This window comes from Vigna radiata, chromosome 10 (genome assembly GCF_000741045.1).
Source record: "Vigna radiata var. radiata cultivar VC1973A chromosome 10, Vradiata_ver6, whole genome shotgun sequence".
NCBI lineage: Eukaryota > Viridiplantae > Streptophyta > Magnoliopsida > Fabales > Fabaceae > Vigna > Vigna radiata.
This window is the reverse complement of record NC_028360.1, coordinates 16,479,043-16,498,082: the sequence shown is the minus strand read 5'-3', so window position 1 is coordinate 16,498,082 and position 19,040 is coordinate 16,479,043. Positions and strand designations below refer to the sequence as shown.

At 32.7% G+C, this 19,040-nt stretch overlaps 4 protein-coding genes across 6 annotated transcripts; 2 read left to right on the top strand and 2 right to left on the bottom strand.

Moving 5' to 3' along the window:
* The first annotated feature begins 3 nt into the window (after window positions 1–3).
* Window positions 4–1,048, top strand: LOC106774923 (CASP-like protein 1D2). Its single transcript, XM_014661948.2, has 3 exons — window positions 4–8; window positions 184–310; window positions 434–1,048. Exons 1-3 carry the CDS (start codon window positions 4–6, stop codon window positions 656–658), a joined length of 357 nt encoding a protein of 118 aa, XP_014517434.2. The 3' UTR covers window positions 659–1,048.
* Window positions 1,049–1,362: 314 nt separating this feature from the next.
* On the bottom strand, window positions 1,363–2,978 carry LOC106776114 (divinyl chlorophyllide a 8-vinyl-reductase, chloroplastic). Its single transcript, XM_014663445.2, has one exon. The coding sequence runs from the start codon at window positions 2,769–2,771 to the stop codon at window positions 1,536–1,538; it is 1,236 nt and encodes a 411-aa protein (XP_014518931.1). The 5' UTR covers window positions 2,772–2,978; the 3' UTR covers window positions 1,363–1,535.
* Window positions 2,979–4,034: 1,056 nt separating this feature from the next.
* On the bottom strand, window positions 4,035–7,028 carry LOC106775196. Its single transcript, XM_014662279.2, has 8 exons — window positions 6,754–7,028; window positions 6,409–6,581; window positions 6,180–6,273; window positions 5,374–5,484; window positions 5,171–5,260; window positions 4,764–4,849; window positions 4,527–4,591; window positions 4,035–4,315 (listed from the first exon to the last, which is right to left on the bottom strand). The coding sequence occupies exons 1-8, from the start codon at window positions 7,000–7,002 to the stop codon at window positions 4,209–4,211; spliced, it is 975 nt and encodes a 324-aa protein (XP_014517765.2). The 5' UTR covers window positions 7,003–7,028; the 3' UTR covers window positions 4,035–4,208.
* A 2,970-nt stretch (window positions 7,029–9,998) lies between these two features.
* Window positions 9,999–17,107, top strand: LOC106776045 (probable serine/threonine-protein kinase At1g54610). Of its 3 annotated transcripts, XR_002669796.1 has the most exons (9): window positions 9,999–10,899; window positions 11,306–11,590; window positions 11,706–12,023; window positions 12,212–12,439; window positions 13,859–13,959; window positions 14,250–14,367; window positions 14,878–15,298; window positions 15,653–16,661; window positions 16,823–16,850. XR_002669796.1 is itself a non-coding variant. In XM_014663343.2 (7 exons), exons 1-7 carry the CDS (start codon window positions 10,561–10,563, stop codon window positions 15,127–15,129), a joined length of 1,641 nt encoding a protein of 546 aa, XP_014518829.1. In that variant the 5' UTR covers window positions 9,999–10,560; the 3' UTR covers window positions 15,130–15,576. The 3 variants fall into 3 exon arrangements, 1 of the variants encoding a protein (XP_014518829.1); XR_002669797.1 differs by lacking the exon at window positions 15,653–16,661 and having other exon boundaries at window positions 16,823–17,107; XM_014663343.2 differs by lacking the exons at window positions 15,653–16,661; window positions 16,823–16,850 and having other exon boundaries at window positions 14,878–15,576.
* The last annotated feature ends 1,933 nt before the right edge of the window (window positions 17,108–19,040 follow it).

Sequence of the window (19,040 nt, the reverse complement as noted above, 5' to 3'; positions counted from 1 at the left end):
TTTATGTTGTATATTCTCAAGATCATGCTCGTTTCAAGATTTTGTTTCAGTATTTTTAATTTTAAAGATCCTAAGTCACCATTCACTTCTATTTTCTTATTTTCTTCTCTCTTTCTTTGTCAAATACATCTTCTAAAGATCATTCAATGAGAATTTTACCTCGACAAATTGATATGCATGTAGATATTTTGTGGCTGCATTCAGTGTCTCTGGCCTTTACGCCCTTGTTTCTGCTCTAGCCTCTATCGCTGTAATCCAGAAGCCAGAATTCAAACTGAAGTTCCTCCTCAACTTTATCTTCTGGGATACAGTAATTGATCAATTAACTTTACTTTCCACATTGCTATTCATCTTGTTTTCTTAACTTTCTTGCTTTACATACAAAACCAAAATAAAGAAATTATGATAAGTCGTTCACCATGACTTGATACAGCTAATACTGGGGATAATAGCCTCAGCAACAGGAGCAGCAGGAACTGTGGCATATATTGGTTTAAAGGGAAACAGTCATATGGGTTGGATAAAAGTTTGCAATGTCTACGACAAGTTCTGTAGGCATCTTGCTGGATCCATAGCTGTGGCTTTGTTCGGCAGCATTGTCACTGTTCTGCTCATCTGGCTTTCAGCTTTCATCATTCACAGTCGAGTCCCCAAGTAGATGGAAGGAATACGAACCATTCAGCATATACATATTCACTAAATCAGTGTGACAAGTTAATATTCATAGTTTGGTGTGAATAACCTTTTGTTCTTTGTGAGTGTTTCTTCTAAGGTGGTGACCATATGTGAAAATGAATGATAGTAACACATTCTTTTCACATATTCTTTGTCATTGAATGAAATTCATGTGAGTCTTGCTAAATGATGCAGGTAGACTCCATAATCACCAAGTTTCATATGAATTCCTTGTAGGAATAATGTACATATTGAAAAGTTGTGTCAAGTAATGCGCATCTAGCATTTCTCACGTTTGTGAAGTGTAAACGATGTCTCCATGGATCCAGTTGTATTTTCCATTCTATTTGTGCTGAAAAGAATTATCCGATTATCTTTCTCCCTCAACAGCAAAAAATGTTTATCACTAACGAATCAAGCACAAGTAATATGGTTAATGCTTTTATATATAATTGTGCAAATCCTACTCCCCTAGCTTGCTTTAAAATAGGGTTTAGTCCATCCATTCTAAATTGGTTCACATATTGAAGACAATAACTATCAGACATGGCAAACTTATGTAGTAGTATATTTAAGAAAATGTAACACTATATTCATATGCAAAACTAAAATGAACTTGGTTTTAGTACATCAAACTCAGCTGCCAAAAGCAATAAACGATGTATAAATAGGGGAATGATAGTGCAATTCAATTTAAGAATGAATCTTCAACAATTCATTTTCAGGGACTTGAATTTCTTTCAGCAATGTCTGAGCTTGTAATATTACAATGATTCTAGCTTAATACATGCATTTACAGAAACAAAACTGGTTTCTCTAATTGCCTTATTGTGTTCATACATATCTAAAGCACAACCGTCTTAAAATATTGTTTGCTCACCTAGCTCTTGACCAGCCATGCCCTCCCTGAGAACCCTAGCAAAAAACTCTTCCAATGTATCATTTCCATAGCTAGGTGTCTTCTCAGCACTATACTCTCCAGTCTCAGGATCCAAAAGCAACATACTTTCTGCCGCATAGTACCTTCCAATTTTCCCAAACTCAGCAGCATCTTCCAGTGAAGGAAAGACTTTAACCAGGAAATCAAGAACCCCAATGGCAAAATCCATTATTCCTATTGGAACTTTCAAGAATTTTGGCTCCTTCCCCAAAAGCCTAAACAGTATCTCTCCTTGTTCCAGTGGTGTCAACGCCTTTCCAGGCCCTCCAATTGGCAACACCTTGTTAATCTTATCCTCACTAAGCACACAATCCACAATAAAAGAAGCCAAATCTGACTCACTTATAGGCTTACAAGCACACAGTTTCCCATCTCCAAACATGACATATGGCTTCCCATCCTTCACCAACTCAACCTGACCTCCCAAACTCTTGAAAAATGCGGTTGGCCTCACTATACTATAACTGAATCCACCATCCTCCTCAGCTAACTTCATCAACTCATCCTCAAACTTCAACTTGGCACGCTGAAACTCAAGGAGGGGCTTCTGCACACATATTGCTGAAAGCAACACAAAATGTGAAGCCCCTCGTTTTCTTCCAGCAACAAGGCTATTCCTTGTTGCCTCATAATCAATCTTCCAAGAGTCCTTCACCCCTCCATTTCTACTTGCAAGGCATGACACCACAACATCAAAAGAATTTCCCAAGCTGTTCAAAGACCCTTCAAAAGCATCCAGATTGGTCACATCCGAGAAACACACATTGGCCCCTCTTAACTGATTCAACGTCTGATCCTTGTCAACACTACCCCTAATTCCGCTCCTCTCTCTAGCAATGGCTGTGACGTTGAACCCTCTCTTCACCAACTCTCTCACAACATAATTTCCAATGTACCCAGTTGAACCCACCACCAAGACGTTAACATCTTTAGGACTCTTGCTCCTGTAACTTGATGGGGCAGTCTCAGTGGGCGGAGATGACGTCAGGGAGGCAAAAAGTTTGAATCTTTCAGCGGTGAACTTAATGGGGTGGTGTGGTTTCCGATGCTTAACTGAAAATAGGTTGATGAAGCGAGGAGAGTCCGACGAGAAGGTTAAGGAAAGGCTTTTTTGATGATTCAGTGATATGAAATTGGAAGTGTAGCAGAGGGACATTTTGGAAGTTAAGGAGTTTACAGAGAGATTAAGGAGCAGAAAAAAGAGTGCAAAATCGACCTGAGAGAATTGTGAGGTGGAAAATGAAGGAGAGAAGAAAATGAATGATGATGGTCGTTAACTTTGATAATGAAGTGGAAAACTGGTAATGCTGAGAGAGGAAGGAGAATCCAAATGGATGGTGCCGATGAGATGACGTGGCTTTTCCAGTTGCATCCACTATCCAATAGGATACACTCTTACCATAGCCATAGAACACAAATGAAAATACAACGGAATAGAACATTATAATTTTTAAATTTTTTAGTTATTTTGTTCAATTTTTTAGAAAAATATACAATTTTTTTACATTGTTTAATCCTAATTATTATTTTGTAGTGGAGCTTCCATGTTTAATTTTTGTTATGATAATAAAAAAAAATAAGGCTTAAATAATAATTTAGTTAATTTTTTTCAAATGCACTTTTAATATTTTTTTGTTTCATGAAGATGATAATGGTTACCGTGGAGGAGGAAAGAATGGAAGATAGAGAAGATGAATGTGTAAGAGAGGATGGAAATGGTGTTGTGTGAGATCAATGAATGAACAGAAGAAGAAGAAGAAAATGGGAGAAGCTTTTGACAACATGAACAATGACATAGCCTTTGAAATTCGAGAAGATTAGGGATGATTTTGCATTATTTTCATTTAAAAATAAAAATCCACGTCAAACGTTATATAAATCGCAAGATAAAATGAACAATTTGTACCCTTAATTATTTAAATGATATTATAAAAATAATTAAATTAAATTAACTTAAAAAATTGAAATATAACTAAAAATGTATATATTAAAATTGAATTAAAAGAACTTAACGAAAATAAAAATTAAATTAATATTTAAGTTAACGAATAAAAATTTATATAAATATTTTTATTAGAAAATAATTACTAAAATATAAAAACAAAATTTAAAAGTGTGTACAATAGTAATTATATAAGTAATTCACTTTTTATTAATTATTATAGCTATCTAATAAAAGTATTATCCATCTTTCTTTAGGATGTCTCATTATGTATTGTTTTTAGTAAATAATGGTTAACTATCCATATAAAAACTAAACGTGGTAAATATAATATATATATATATATATATATATATATATAATCAATTTTTTAATTTATATACCTTTATTAATATGTTACTACATATTTTAACACTAAATATAAAAACATATAAAAGTCGTTTAAAATCTAGTTTTCGTGTAAACGAAGCCTAAATCTGGAAATGCACTCCTTCGTGTTTTTATTATCACCCCACAAAAGGAACGCATTAAATATTCATTGTCAAGTACGAATATACAATAAAAAAAATGGATAACAATCAATTTATAGTTTGTGATTTCATATAAAAAGCGATAAACGATAAGTCATCACTGAGAAAATAGTGTGAAGAATCAAATGGTCTCAAGGAAATTAGCAAAGCTAGAGTACTTTGGCTCCCACCTTACTTCTTGGCGTGTTTTGGAGTTGTTTAATCTCTTGCCTAGAGGATCATCAGTTCCTGCAAAGAAAATATACAAAGGCTCAACAATTCTTTGACAATGACGAGTGACATAGTGATAGCATATCAACTAAAAATAGTTAGAAAAACAGATCATCATGACTACCATTTGATTATTATTATTAATGCAAGATTATGGTTCTATAATCTACTGCTGATTTTCAATCCCAAACCAAACAATTACAAATAAAAAGAGTAGTTATTTATTTACCTGTGAATTTCTCAAACTTCTTACTAAATTTCCCACTTCTGTATACCAGATCCATCACCTCTTGCCTGACAACACAACATTTAGAAAGGGTCAGGGAGAGAAAGGCACATATGTTGGCATCGCTACCAAACACAGGGAAATTGCAGGGGAGGGTGAGGAACAAATCTAAGATAGGAAGAAGCAATTATTGTCTCCATGATATTAGTTGCATATTCGGGGGATGACATGTAATTTAACCTGGATAAGGGATGATTATCACAACCCAAGAAAATCCGCCCACGAAATTGTTTCTTCAAAATTGCAACTGCGAGGGAAGCTGCATCCTGGTTCGAAAAGCGGCACATTAAACAACGTATTCAACTTTTCATATTAACGAATACTGAATGACCTTCAGAAGATAAGAAAATGCAATGTTTTAGTTTGTTAAGGAACTCAAATTGGTCTCCTGGTGAAATGACAAATATGAAACAAAACACGGGAAGTATGATGGGAAATGAGAAAGCACGTGAATGAAACATCTATTTGTTTAGATGTAACCCCATACACGATGAACTTCAATACCTTTATGACACGATGTATGTTAAAATGAACACTACTACCATGTTAATTTTTACAGAATAAATAAGATTAGCTGAAATTCTGACCTCATAATGAATTAGATTCAGGATGTGATCAGGGCGAGATTCAACAATCCCCTTCTCTAACCAATAAACATGTGGGCCTTTATCTACTTTGTTTAAAATTATGTCAAGGTTGGAAGCAGACAATAGACATAAACATAATAGAAATAACTAACTAGGTAAATGGTTAGTTAGAATCCCGGTAAACATAATTCTAAAAAGGATATATATAGTCCAGACAGTCTTAAAACAGAACCACCAAACTCCAGCACTATCTTTTCAGCTTTAAGAAGGACATCAGTCCTGGGGCTCCTCCCTATAGGCACCACTGGACTATCCTGCACATAAATAAATATCTATCCTTGTTAACAAGATATATTATTGACACACCCATGCGGGAAAACATGGAAAACTCTAATGCACTGTAAGTGTTATAGAGTGTCTTCAAAATTACAAAAAACACTCATCAAATAAGAAACAAAAGCTTAGTCATTTTTAACAAGAATAATGGTAGCTTGACGCACATTAAATAAATCTTAACAAATAACAGAGAGAATGTTTAAAAGAGTACGAAGTAAATTGTTCTATCATTTCTCTTCTACAAAGTTTTGTATTCAAAGATGCGGAAAACAACTGATGTATTGGAGAGAGTCTACAGCTTTTTTCTTCTACAATGTTATGCATCTAAAGATGAGAGGACAAGTGACGTATATGAGTGCTAATATTTCTCTTCTACAATGTTATACATATAAAGATGAGGGAAACAAGTGATGTGTAAGAGAGTGGGTTAGCCTTTTTCTTCCATAACGTCGTGCATTTGAAGATGGGGAAAACAAATTATTTGTAAGAGAGCATCTTAGAGTTTCTTTTCTACGATGTTTAAGCGTCTAAAGATAATGAAAACAAGTGACGTGTTAGAGAGAGCCTCAGTTTTTCTTTTCTATAATGTTATGCTTCTAAATATGAGGATCAATGGCATAAATTAAGCTATAAACGAGTGTGAGACAACGATCAAACAATGTTTTAGACCAACCTCCTCACACAATCCATTATCATTACAATCATAAGGAGCAGAGCTTGACGTAAACAAGAAAGAACCTTCACCATTCCAGCTTGATGCAGCCAGCCTGATTGGTAGACAGTCCACCACATAAGTTCAGAAGAAAAACAAAATTCGTAAACATGAATAACAATACCCATTTTATTTTGTTAAGAATAAAAAAATCAGTTGAATTTAAATTTCAACGATTAAGATTGCTAACCTAAGATCACCGAGATAATCAGAGGATTGGTAAGGCGGAGCACAGAAAATGACATAGGGAAATTTGTGGGAGCCTTTGGTCCATTCCAAAGACGGATTAATACCAATTTTGGCCAACTCCTCATGATGATCAGTGGTTACTGTTTGTCCATAAACTTCACAACCTGGATATTCCTGCTTCAAAATAGACACATGTTATTGTCCATACACAGTAATGTTGCTTTCTAAACTTGAAGAAATTGTCACAATAGTCTCTGAACAGAAATAAATTAATAACAAAAATGAAAATTTAATTGACAATTAGAGTACACTTAAACTCAATAAAAAATGCAAGTTTATTGTTAACCTGGCGCCAAATTTGGGCGACCAAACGACCAAGAATGCCGGGACCGACGATCAAGAGGTGGTGCGATGAAATTGGAAGAGAGTGAGAAGCATCGGAGAGTTGGAAATTGGTGGCCATGGTGGTGGTGGTGGTGGTGGTTAGGGTGAGAGGCGCAGCGAAGATAGATAATGAGTGGTGGTGAAGAAGTGTCAGTGTTAGCGTGTGATGCAACTGCATGGGAGGGAAAGGATTTGATAAAATCAGAGGCATTGATTGATTTGATGATATGATTGTGAAAATTCTGATACATAGGATTGAATTGGGTCATTCCTTTCGCGTGGGGGACCACCAGTTCATAATCTTTGCTTCTCTTGCACCTCAAGTTAATGCACTTCTCACTCATGCATTCACAGTATTACAATTACCCAAAAAAACTCAATTAATTACTTTATGTTATTTGCTGTAAAATAATTAAGACTGTTTTAGTAACAAATAACTGAGACTACCATATATTATTTTTTAATTAAAAAGAAAAATATATTACTGAAAGCAATGTTAGGTGGATGTAGGAGTTTTCATTTTCATGGTGGGTCGATTATTAAATGCACAATTAAAGAAACTACAATTACACATTCTTATTATTTTAATTTAAATTAGACTTGTTTGGCAAAATAACTTCTTTTTGTATGCATCTGAAAATTCAGTTTTCTCACAATATGGTTAATATTAAATCCATAAATTTAAACCCTTATAAGGTATGTATAATTGAATTCAACGAATCTATGATATAAAAAATCGCATTAAATTTAATAATACATACCTTTTTATCTCTACTAAAACATATAATGGATGATTTGTAAAACTTAAATTGCATTTAAATTGTAGATTAATGTAACATATTTATTTTTATACAAATATAATAAAGCCGTTAAAACTTACACTCCAATTTCCCAATATAGTAATGCTTTATGGTTCTCCCAACTAGATCGAGTGAAAAAAATAATAATTTTTAGAGTTCTAATGTAATTTTAAATAAATATTTATTTCATATTTTTTGGTTTTCATTTTCTTAAAGAAATTTCCAGTATAGTAAAATTATAAATGTATAACCGAAAAAAATATTACATTACAATTTTAAAAATAACATATAAAATAAATAAATTGTTCTTTGAAAAACATTATTATATAGAACGCATAGAGGGGAACCTGACAGAAAAAAATTACATTAGCATATTTATACGACGTTGATTTAAAATAAAATTTTGAGTTACTCTTCAATAAAATTTTAATTTTGAGTTACTTAAAAGTTTCTTTTACATGTACAAACAAACAATTTATATTAAATAAAAAACATTTTAGAAACTCGTATATATATATATATATATATATATATATATATATATATATATATATATATATATTTCAAGCTTTTATGTTTTTTATTATTTTACCAAGAATGTGTTTGATATCATTTAGTCTGTAAGAGATTTTTTTTTAATTAGTGTTTTACTTGTTATTTGTAGTATTTGTCAAAAATAGGTTGTAATATATCTAGCTCATAAATTCTTGAGGCGAAAACATCTCGTAAATGTCATCCATTTTTTATTCATTTAGGGTTTAGGTGGATACTAATACATTCATCCAATATCTCTTATTACTTTTGTTGTTGTACTTTTGTTTCTGCACATATATTATATTGACATAGTTATTACTTTAGATAACTATAGCAATGTTTTATATGTTTTTCTTTATCTATTTGCTATGTTTTTATCAAATTATATGATGTTTTATTTAATAAATTTATTATATTAAATGGAATGTTACAAATTTATCTTATGATTCATGCAACATAAAGAAATTTAAAATTAATGATGTTGTAGTTTTAATACAGAATAAATTATCTTGAAAATAGGTACCTAAATTTTGCAGGTCTTTTTTATTATATTTGACAATAAATAATACTAATAGAAAAATAAATAGAAAAATGATTGGGGTTGCTAGATGTAACAATTCATAGCATTTTATCGAATATTGATAAAAGAGAAATTACATAATTATATTATGGCATAAGCATAAATAAAATTACAATAATATTTAGATAAAAAAAATAACTTAGATTAAAATTAGAATAAAGATACTTAGACAACATTTTTTGACAACATTTAAACATTATCATACGTGTCAAAAATATTGTATTATGTATGTATCATTACCCTTAAAATTAATATATCAAAATACGAGTTCTACTTATACAAAATTCTAAGAACGAAATTATTTTCTCAACTAGTCTCATAATTATTCTTTTTTCATATCTACATTATCATTTACTTATCATGATTGCTGAGATTTAGAATTATAGAAGCAAGATCAAGAAACCTGTCGTGCTTTAAACATTGTCTCACAGTTGTCATAGGATGTTGAATGTATGAACAGCCGTATTTAACCGGTTTATAATCCTGTTGAAAATAAGGAACAATTTTTAGAATAATCTTTGTGTTTCTGCAATGTAATGAAAATGAAAACTATTGCTATTAGTATGAGTGACTATTTGTTTCCCTCCATCTATTCGTATGTCTTGTCACATACAAATATTGTTTTATATTGATGAAAAATCTTTCCATTTAAAAGTGAAAAAGAAAATAAATTTAATTTTATAGTTATATAAATTATACTTTTTTCACCAATTATAGGCAATGACGTTGTAATTTCAATATAAAATAAATTATCTTTTAAAAAAAAATACCTAAATTTTGCATAACAGGATCTTTCTGAATATATTTGTACTAATATCAAAATTAAAAAAAAAATTATTGGGGCAGCTAGAAATATATTATAGTATGTGTTGGTACTATTATTAAGCACGTGCTTTGATCTTCCTTTATATTTATCATAAATTTTGACCAACTCCACAGTCCATTTTCTTCCTGAAAGCAATGTTCAAACCTCCAAGTTATAAACCACCAAAACAGGCACAAAAAGTAAAATAAAATGTAATAACATAGCAACGTACCTTCCTTCCTATACTACTATAAATCACCAATGTTTTCCAACTACATCAACAATATTTTTATTTTATATTTTACTTATGCAATAAATAAATTCGTTAATTAACCACCATCAAATGTAATTATTAATTGACACCACTTGAACCTGAATTTTTGTGTCTTGCTGTGATTGGACACTATGATGGAAGCTTCTTCTTCAACTTCATAAAACACAGTCCTGAAAGGGTTAAAAGAAGAAAAATAAAATAAAACTTGGGCACAGAGACATTGACACACCTCAACCATAACTCGGTTATTATAGGTACAGGTCTTTGCTAACCTTTTGGTTCTTCTTTCAGTCAAAATAAATACAGATACCATCATGGGTATGAGAGAGAAGTTGAAAAAGAAGGGAGATCCACCTTCACATTTTTTTTTTCTCTTTCTCTCTCTAAAACATTCCTTTCTTTTCACTGATCTTTGAATCTGGTAAGACTCAACTTCAACCGTTTCTGTTCAACTTTGATCTTCCTCCATATCACAGTGTCAAAGGGAGAAAGAAAATTTAAAAAAGACCCACCTTAAGGGGAAAAAAAGGAACAGTGGTTTTGGTTTCTTTGACTGCACCACAAATTGTGGGGTGTCTCCAAATCATTGCTATCTCACTTTTGTCTGCCAAAGTTAGGGTCTTTAGAATTAGTGTTTGCTTGCACAGTCTAGCTTTTCGAGATTTATGATTAGGGTTTTGGAGGGGTGAGTGGTTGTGGATGGTGTTGGGATGGCGAGAAAGTGAGGGAAAATGTGGCTGGTGGTAGTGGGGAGAGTAAATGAGAGATTTTGAGAGATGGGGTGTGCGTTTGGGAGAGAGTCTTCGAGGGAGGAGAGGAGAGAGGAAGTGAGAGAGGCAAAAGCTGAGGTGAGTAGAGCAGAGGTTGTTGAGAATGAGAACATTGAGAAGGAGAAGGAGAAGGAGGGTGAAAGAGAGGAGAAGAGGACAAGGGCAAGGGGAGAGAGGAGGCGATCTTCGAAGCCGAAGCCGAATCCGAGGTTGAGCAACCTACCTAACCATGTTCACGGTGAGCAGGTTGCAGCAGGGTGGCCCTCCTGGCTCTCTAAGGTTGCTGGTGAAGCCATCAACGGATTGACGCCTCGGAAAGCTGACACCTTTGAGAAGCTTGATAAGGTAAAGAACAGCTTGGATTCACTCAACAGTATTTAATTTTGTTGCCAATTATGGTTTGCTGAATGCTGATATGGTCGTGCTGTCTGGATTTGATTTTTGACAATATGTGGGTTCTTGTCGTCTTCTCCATTGCACTTTTCCTTCAATGAGGTTTGATCCTGTTGAGTTTCCGTTTTCTGTTTTAACATAGTATGAGGAATTTCCTACTTTAGAAGGGTTTTTCTGTTATCTTTATTCAAACAAGGGCCACTGGTAAAGTAGTAATTTGGAATTTAGCCTTTTTTCTGGGGTTTGGGATTTGTAAATTTAAAAACCTTCCAACAAATTGTGTAAAAGTTATTTCTTCTGGCTACTTGCCTGACAAATATTAAATCTTTTGTTGGTGATTTTGCTATCTTTCAATCAGATCGGGCAAGGTACATACAGCAATGTTTACAAAGCTAGGGATTCTTTGACGGGAAAAATTGTTGCTCTAAAGAAGGTCCGTTTTGACAATTTAGAGCCTGAAAGTGTGAAGTTCATGGCTAGAGAGATTTTGATTCTCCGTCGTCTAGATCATCCCAATGTCATCAAACTTGAAGGCTTAGTGACTTCTAGAATGTCGTGCAGTTTATATCTTGTATTTGAATACATGGTGCATGATCTGGCTGGACTGGCCACAAACCCGGCAATTAAGTTCACGGAATCTCAGGTAATTGGTGTGTTTATCTTTAGTTTTAAAATATACGATTATTCAAAAGTCTTTTACATTTTATGGTTACTAATTGAGCTGGACCTTATTATATGTTTGTATCTGGGTATTTTAGGTAAAATGTTACATGCATCAGCTATTTTCTGGACTGGAGCACTGTCACAACCGTCATGTGCTGCATCGTGATATAAAGGGGTCAAACCTTCTTATTGATAATGATGGAAATCTTAGGATTGCTGATTTTGGATTAGCTTCCTTCTTCGATCCTCATCACAAGCACCCTATGACTAGTAGAGTGGTTACATTATGGTATCGACCTCCAGAACTTCTTCTTGGGGCCACTGAATATGGTGTAGGAGTGGACCTCTGGAGTGCTGGCTGCATTCTTGCTGAATTATTGGCTGGAAAGCCTATTATGCCTGGTCGAACGGAGGTAATCTCTATGGTGAATACATCTCATAGGGTCTGTTATTACATCTTTTTAGTGCATAATATTTATTCAGTTGACTAGATCATGAGCAAGATTTTGTTGTCAAAAGGCTTCTCAATTTTCTTCTACTTGTTCGTGATATTTGTGCTTAGGATTTTACTAATATAGTTAGCATGCTTCATGTTTTGTAGGTGGAACAACTGCACAAGATATTTAAGCTATGTGGTTCTCCTTCTGACGAATATTGGAAGAAATCGAAGTTGCCTCATGCTACCATTTTTAAGCCCCAACAGTCATACAAGCGGTGTATTGCAGAGACGTTCAAAGATTTTCCTCCATCATCCCTGCCGCTTATTGACACCCTTCTCTCAATTGATCCGGATGAACGTTTGACTGCCACTGCTGCGTTGCATAGTGAAGTAAGATAATAATTTAATTGAGTAAATGTTGTAAAGTCGCCTAATTTCTTATGCTTTAATAATTTTTTCCTTCCTTGGGCATGCTACAACTGCATAACAGAACACCTTTTATCATATTTATATTCCAATGCACGAACCATGAATATATATATTCCATAATATACCAGCAGAGGCCATCTTAGAAAAGTTGGATTGTTTTTCTTCCTTTCGCTATTGCTCATTCTTTTAGTAAACGTGTTTTTGTTGTCACTCATATAGCTAGAACAAAGCATATCATGGAGAAAGAAGAAATTTATCAAGACAAATGGAAAAAAGTTAACAATAGAAGGGAGATTTAGGAGCACACTTTATCACTTTCGAAAAAAGGAATACACCTTATCAAGAGAACGAATAAGAATCAACAAAATAAAGAGAAAACCTATTCAAAAAGTTAATCAATTGTTCAAGTCATGCTCATTAAGGCCCTGTGTTATGCTCCACCCAAATGCAGCATAGAGTGCTCTCTGCGCGTCTTTCTGCTAATTATTTAATTAACATTCGTGTTATGAGTGTCATAACACTGGAAGCTCTGAAATTTGGTTCAATAATTATCTTCTTTCTCGAACATGTGTTGCATGATTTTATGAAAATGTTTGTCTTGTAAGTGCATGATTGTGGAAATTCTAGTTACTGTCCAATTTACTTAATTAGCCATGCACTAAGGTTTGTGTTCAACTTAAACTCTGAAACTTGTGTAGTGTCCTTGTCCTAGATAGTTCCATTCTTGATTTGTCATCCTGTCTAGTTAGAGTATAATATTGAAAAAGTATTGAAGAATGGCTTAGCGAAATTAATTCCTTATTAACAAGCTTTGACTTCTCTCCTATCCTGGTTAATATGCTGAATTCAATTGCCTGATTGGCTCTAGTTTCCTGTGTCCATCTGTTGTGCTTGTGTACAAATTTACCAAACCTGGGGTATAGAATCCTTATCTAATTCAAGCTTACTCTAGTAGCATGGATCACTTTTGCTTTGATTATACCATAAAACTAGCAACTATGAAGTTAAACAAGATTATCTGACTTTCTGAGTTGCCATTGTTTTTGGTTGTTAAACAATGATCCTTGATTGCGTAAAACTTGGTTTGGAAATCATGGTAAACTAAAATTAACATTTTGATGTCTGACTGATAAACTACACTTCAATCAGTGCAGTGTTGACACCCCCTGAACAACTGTTTTTTATGTTTTATCTTCACTCTGCATCAGAAAGGGGGTTCCTTCCTTGTCATAGTAAATGACAGCAATAATTAGAGTGCCATGTGCTGTCAATATGAAGTTTATAATTTGAGATGAATAAATTTGTGCTAGTGATTCTTAAAGTGCTTCTGAATTTGAATATAATGGCCCTAATTTAATGTTATTTGGTTCTCTTTTGCAGTTCTTTACAACAAAACCATATGCCTGTGATCCCTCTAGCCTTCCAAAATATCCTCCCAGCAAGGAGATGGATGCAAAGCTACGGGATGAAGAAGCTAGAAGGTGGCTTAAATTACTTTTGGCATCTAAATGATCATTTCATCAATAGTTGATAAAAACGCTTATTTTCATAAAAGTTACCAAAGTGCATGCATGTTGGTTAGGTTTTGACCATCTCCATTTTTCTTTCTTTAATTGAGGTTGGTAGGCATCTTTACAGCTTCAAAACATATTTTAATTGTATTCCATCTTTACTTTCTCTGCCTCGTGATATTTAACGGAGCAGAAGATATATGTTTTTAAAGACTATAATGCACAAAAATTCAGTATTTAATTTCAATGTCATCTTGTAGATTGAGAGCAGCCGGTAAAGCTAATGTTGACGGTGTCAAGAAATCTCGTCCACGAGAGCGAGCTGGGCGAGGAATTCCAGTTCCAGAGGCCAATGCTGAACTGCAAGCAAATATTGATGTATGTTTGATAAGGCTCCTATTTCTCTCCAGCTAGTACTTCATATTGCTTGAGTTATATGATTAAGTGATGAATTAATAAATTATCAATTAGCTGCAATGGTATGGGTTTTTACTTAAACACACGTCAATATCTATTTCTTATTTATTTTTTCAATTGGCTGCAAGCAATCTATGTGGAAGTTTGTTTCTTTATCCTCCTTTTTTCACAAGTTATTAATTTATTCAGTTGATATTGTTTCCATATTTAGATGAACTTGCACACAGTTAATTGATATTGTTCTATATTAGAGACATTTGCCAGCAGCCATACTGCTATTGATCAAATGCAGGCAGATTGAACTGTTCTGACACCATCATTTTGAATGCTTTAGATTTGGGGCATTTGGTTGCCTTGGTTGTATAAGTATATGCTTCCCTCCTGGAAATTTTGGGTCTATTCAAGATAATTATGTTATATCACACATTTCCTTTTATATAAAAGTGTGTTAACCTTTAACTCTTACTGCAGAGACGGCGGCTGATCACACATGCAAATGCTAAGAGCAAGAGTGAGAAATTTCCTCCTCCTCACCAAGATGGAGCTCTAGGCTATCCACTGGGTTCTTCACATCACATGGATCCAGTTTTTGATCCTCCTGATGTTCCATTTAGTTCCACAAACTTCTCACAACCTAAAACAAACATCCAAACCTGGTCAGGCCCATTGGTAGATCCTTCTAATGGGGGCGCACCAAGGAGAAAGAAGAAACATGGAAAATGATGCCCTTCATATCATCAAAGGAAGACTTAAAAAAACAAGAATGCTTTAAGAGTCAAAGAATATTCTTGTTGTATAACACCAATCATTTTTTAGAAGTATTCATGATGAAGCTGCAAATCTTGCTGACATGATGTCTGCCCTCCAGTTGCTAAAGCCAACGACATTGGAGGTAAACCAAATTGTATTTTCTTGCTCCCATTTCTCTCTCAAATGATCAGAGGTTTATTCCCTTTCTTGTATATCGTTTTTTTTTCTTATCAGAGTTCAATTAGGTTAGAGGAACACCTAATAAGTAGGTTTTGGAACAGTGTTGGCGGTTTATATTTCTCCCTATTTTTTTTGTTTCATTTATTGTCTACTTTCCAGGAGCCTGTGAACTGTGCAGTACTTATACACAACGTTCTTTATGATTTTTGGTTTCTTTATACAATTCCCAATTACAAATTTTGTTGATTACCTTAAAAGAAACATGGTGATTCTGTCATTTTACAACGAATACTGATGTGGTATCTGGTTGTATCAGTGAAATTATTTCTATTTGGTTGGTGGTGCTTTGGAAGAAACATCAGAAAATCAATCATATCTATTACGTTTGCATTTAGATCACTGGATGGACGTGGCAATCGTCTATAATCAAAAAGTAAAATTGGAATTAAATGGTTTATACACACGCGCGTCAATCAATAGTAAGTTTTTTTTCAGAGAAATTTTCTCTACCTTTTTGAAGATTCATCGTCTGCTAAAGTTTGTGCTTTTTCATGAGATCAAACTTGCTGTAAGACGGAGTTGACCTTTAAATATAGAATGTTTAAAAATTTGAAGGAAAGTCTTTGAAAGTCTTGACAAAATCTATGTTAAACTGGACCAGTATACCATGAAAAATGCAATACAAATTGTTTGTTCGATTGAGTTACGCAATACTATTGACTATTGTCCACAGCATTGAGTGGAAAGAAATCAAGGTTCTTAATTAGAGTTAGAACCGACACCATCTTACTTTCTTTTCCTTCTTCCCTTTATGTGGGGTTGATTGGGTGAAATGGTTGGCCACTGTTTGAGTTGGTGTGGGATGAGACAGAGGAACGTGCCTAGGCGAGTTCAGCTACCCTTCCACGTCAAGTTTGATGAATGATCATGCTCATCTCTTAACTTTTCTACACCAAAAAAAGTTTTTCATTCATTGCGGAAACATGTTGCCATTTATAATTCATGTCTCCCCCCACGACAGAAAAGGGTAGGTTGAATAACCGTTGTGTCTGAGTGACAGTTAAGGTGTCTTAAGAACACTGTGGCAACAACCAATCAAATACATTGGTTGCCAAATGTCTATAAGATCCAACCCTGTCGTTTCCTTTAAGAGAATTTAAGTGCGTGACATCCTCAACAATAGTAAATAGGTATGTGGTTGGTTCATCTTGAGCAAGCAAGGTAAGAATGAGACGAGCAGAGGAAGCAGGTTCAGGTTCATATCCCGGACCACCTTCGCTTCTTGCCAACTTCTTCAATGGACTCCGTAGTTCCATATGCTCTTGGTTGGTAACATGTTTCTCTTCATTAAGACCTACACTACATCAATAACAACTAACCTTAAATAATACTTAAATCATGCACCCCTTTCTTTTTCTTTTCTTCCAATTTATGACTTACTTTCAGTATGCATGCGTTAATAATACAGTGCTGCCTGCATTCACAGTTTCTATGTAGTATGCTGTTGCTGCTTGCTGCAAGACTCACCTGAACCACCATCAATTGGAGTGGCTCCACCTATTCCTCCACCACCAGCCCCTCTAGCTGTTCCAATTGGACCTCCTGACTGGCCCACTAGTGGCCCACCGGGCTCTCCTCGGGGTAGTCCACCAGGACTTCCACAACCTTATTGGGAATAATATTTTTTTTTCTATCTGTTTTAAACAACTTCTTCGTAAATATTCTGTTGTTACAAAAATCAGAAGAAGAAATCAAATGAACTACCTGTTAACTCCATTCAAATCTCTATTCTTTTATTATGGTGTTTTCAATAATGCAATCATTAAATCATGAAATTTTGAATGTCAAACTTGAGATAAACTGAACACTTTGAAATATACAATCCATAACAATAATAAATAGTTTAAAATATATCACATGTTCAATTAAAATCGATTAAAAAGAATTTTATTTATAAATTATATGATCTTTTATTAACATATAATATTTATAATTAATTTATTCACCAGAAGAAAAATGAACTTTTAAAGTAGTCATATTTTTTTAATCATTTAAAATAATAAAATAAAATGTGTAGGAGGTGGAAGCCATATTCATATTCCAGTGACGTTTAGATGAAGAGAAAGTGAATGATTCAATATTTGAATTGTATCGATGAATTTGGATTGTCATTTCCTCGATACCTATACGCTCTACACGTCACGGACACTTGTCTAATGTTTTTAAACGATAAGAAGCAAAAACAATAATACTTACTATTTAATTAATATTTTTAATGTAAAATATGTAATGGTTTTATCCTAATTTTTGTAGGTATTTTTTGGTAGAGTATAGACACAACAACTAGTTGTATACTTTTCCACTTAACTGAAAAAAAAAAAAAAATACACGTTTCCTTGTTCATCATATCATATGCAATTATTTGAAAGTGTTATGTGATAATGTTATCATTTTTTATTTATAAAATACTGTTACAATTCTATGATAGATTCAATCTCACTTATTTTGGAAGCATAAAGTGTTGTGGATGGCAAAACTTTTATTATAACCATTTATCTATAATTAGTATTGGTGACAATAGTTAGAATATTGTTTCTAATCTTGAAATCTTCAATTTATAAAATAGAAGATATTTGAATTAGTTACCATTTGAATTTACATTTTATAGTTATATTTAATTTGATTTAACTTCATGTATTTTTATCATCTATAACGTATTGTCCATATTTTGTACCATCCACATTTATAGTTTGTACCCCCAATTTCATAACTTATATAATATAAATATCTATAGTCTATTTTCTTTATAGAAACAACAATATGTCTCACTTTACTTTGAATTAAATTCTTAAAATATAATAAAAAATAAAAAACATTTTACAACATCTTTTCAATCTAATATTTAGAAAGTCTAAGTGCTTTGTTTTGTATGATTAATCCTACAAATTACATTATGAGAAGAATTTAAGTAAATAATTAGTTTAATATAATAATAAATTATCATCTCAATATAAAGACTTTAATTTTATTTAAAATAATTAAACACTTCTAACTTTAGTGATTGTCACTTAAAAGAAATAGCAATTTTAATTAATGTTCAATAAACTACAAAACATTTTATATTTTACAAAATAAAAAGTGCAGATGTTCTTTTAGAATTAATTACTATTTAAACTAATTTTATTTTAATAAAAATATGTTATTTTAATTATTAATAAAATTCAAACAAAATTAATAAAATTTAAACTTTATACTAAAATTATAATTTTTTATATAATATATCAATATTTACTGTAACCTGCAATTTATTCAAAATACTATATATTTTCACTTTTATCACTTCATCCAAATTTTATGTATCAATAATTTATTTCTATTCTTAAAAACTTTTCTATTTACCCAAAGTGACTTAAATGAGTATTAATAGCATTATTTGTTGGATTCTTTCTATGGCAACATCAATGTCACTCTCTTCACACTTATTTTTTTTAAGCATATCTCTCTTTCTTCTTTATTTATTAATTAAAATTTTATTACTACTTTTCAAACTAGACTAATTTCAAATTTAATATGAAATTCTCCAATCAATCTTATGTAATATATCTAGTAAACAACTCTATCTTAAAAGATATTTTTATAATTATTATTTAAACTACAATATATTATTATTTTTATTACCTTTTACAATTTATTTATATAAAAAA

Excerpts from the sequence above, each read along its gene's own strand:
- LOC106775196 (XM_014662279.2), bottom strand. The coding sequence starts at position 7,002 with ATGCCTCTGATTTTATCAAATCCTTTCCCTCCCATGCAGTTGCATCAC. Across the intron at positions 6,582-6,753 it reads TCGCCCAAATTTGGCGCCAG|GAATATCCAGGTTGTGAAGT; the intron begins GTTAACAATAAA and ends ATTTTGAAGCAG. Across the intron at positions 4,592-4,763 it reads GATAATCATCCCTTATCCAG|GCAAGAGGTGATGGATCTGG; the intron begins GTTAAATTACAT and ends TTGTGTTGTCAG.
- LOC106776045 (XM_014663343.2), top strand. The coding sequence starts at position 10,561 with ATGGGGTGTGCGTTTGGGAGAGAGTCTTCGAGGGAGGAGAGGAGAGAG. Across the intron at positions 10,900-11,305 it reads CCTTTGAGAAGCTTGATAAG|ATCGGGCAAGGTACATACAG; the intron begins GTAAAGAACAGC and ends TCTTTCAATCAG. Across the intron at positions 13,960-14,249 it reads CGGGATGAAGAAGCTAGAAG|ATTGAGAGCAGCCGGTAAAG; the intron begins GTGGCTTAAATT and ends GTCATCTTGTAG.
- LOC106774923 (XM_014661948.2), top strand. Across the intron at positions 311-433 it reads ACTTTATCTTCTGGGATACA|CTAATACTGGGGATAATAGC; the intron begins GTAATTGATCAA and ends GACTTGATACAG.
- LOC106776114 (XM_014663445.2), bottom strand. The coding sequence starts at position 2,771 with ATGTCCCTCTGCTACACTTCCAATTTCATATCACTGAATCATCAAAAA.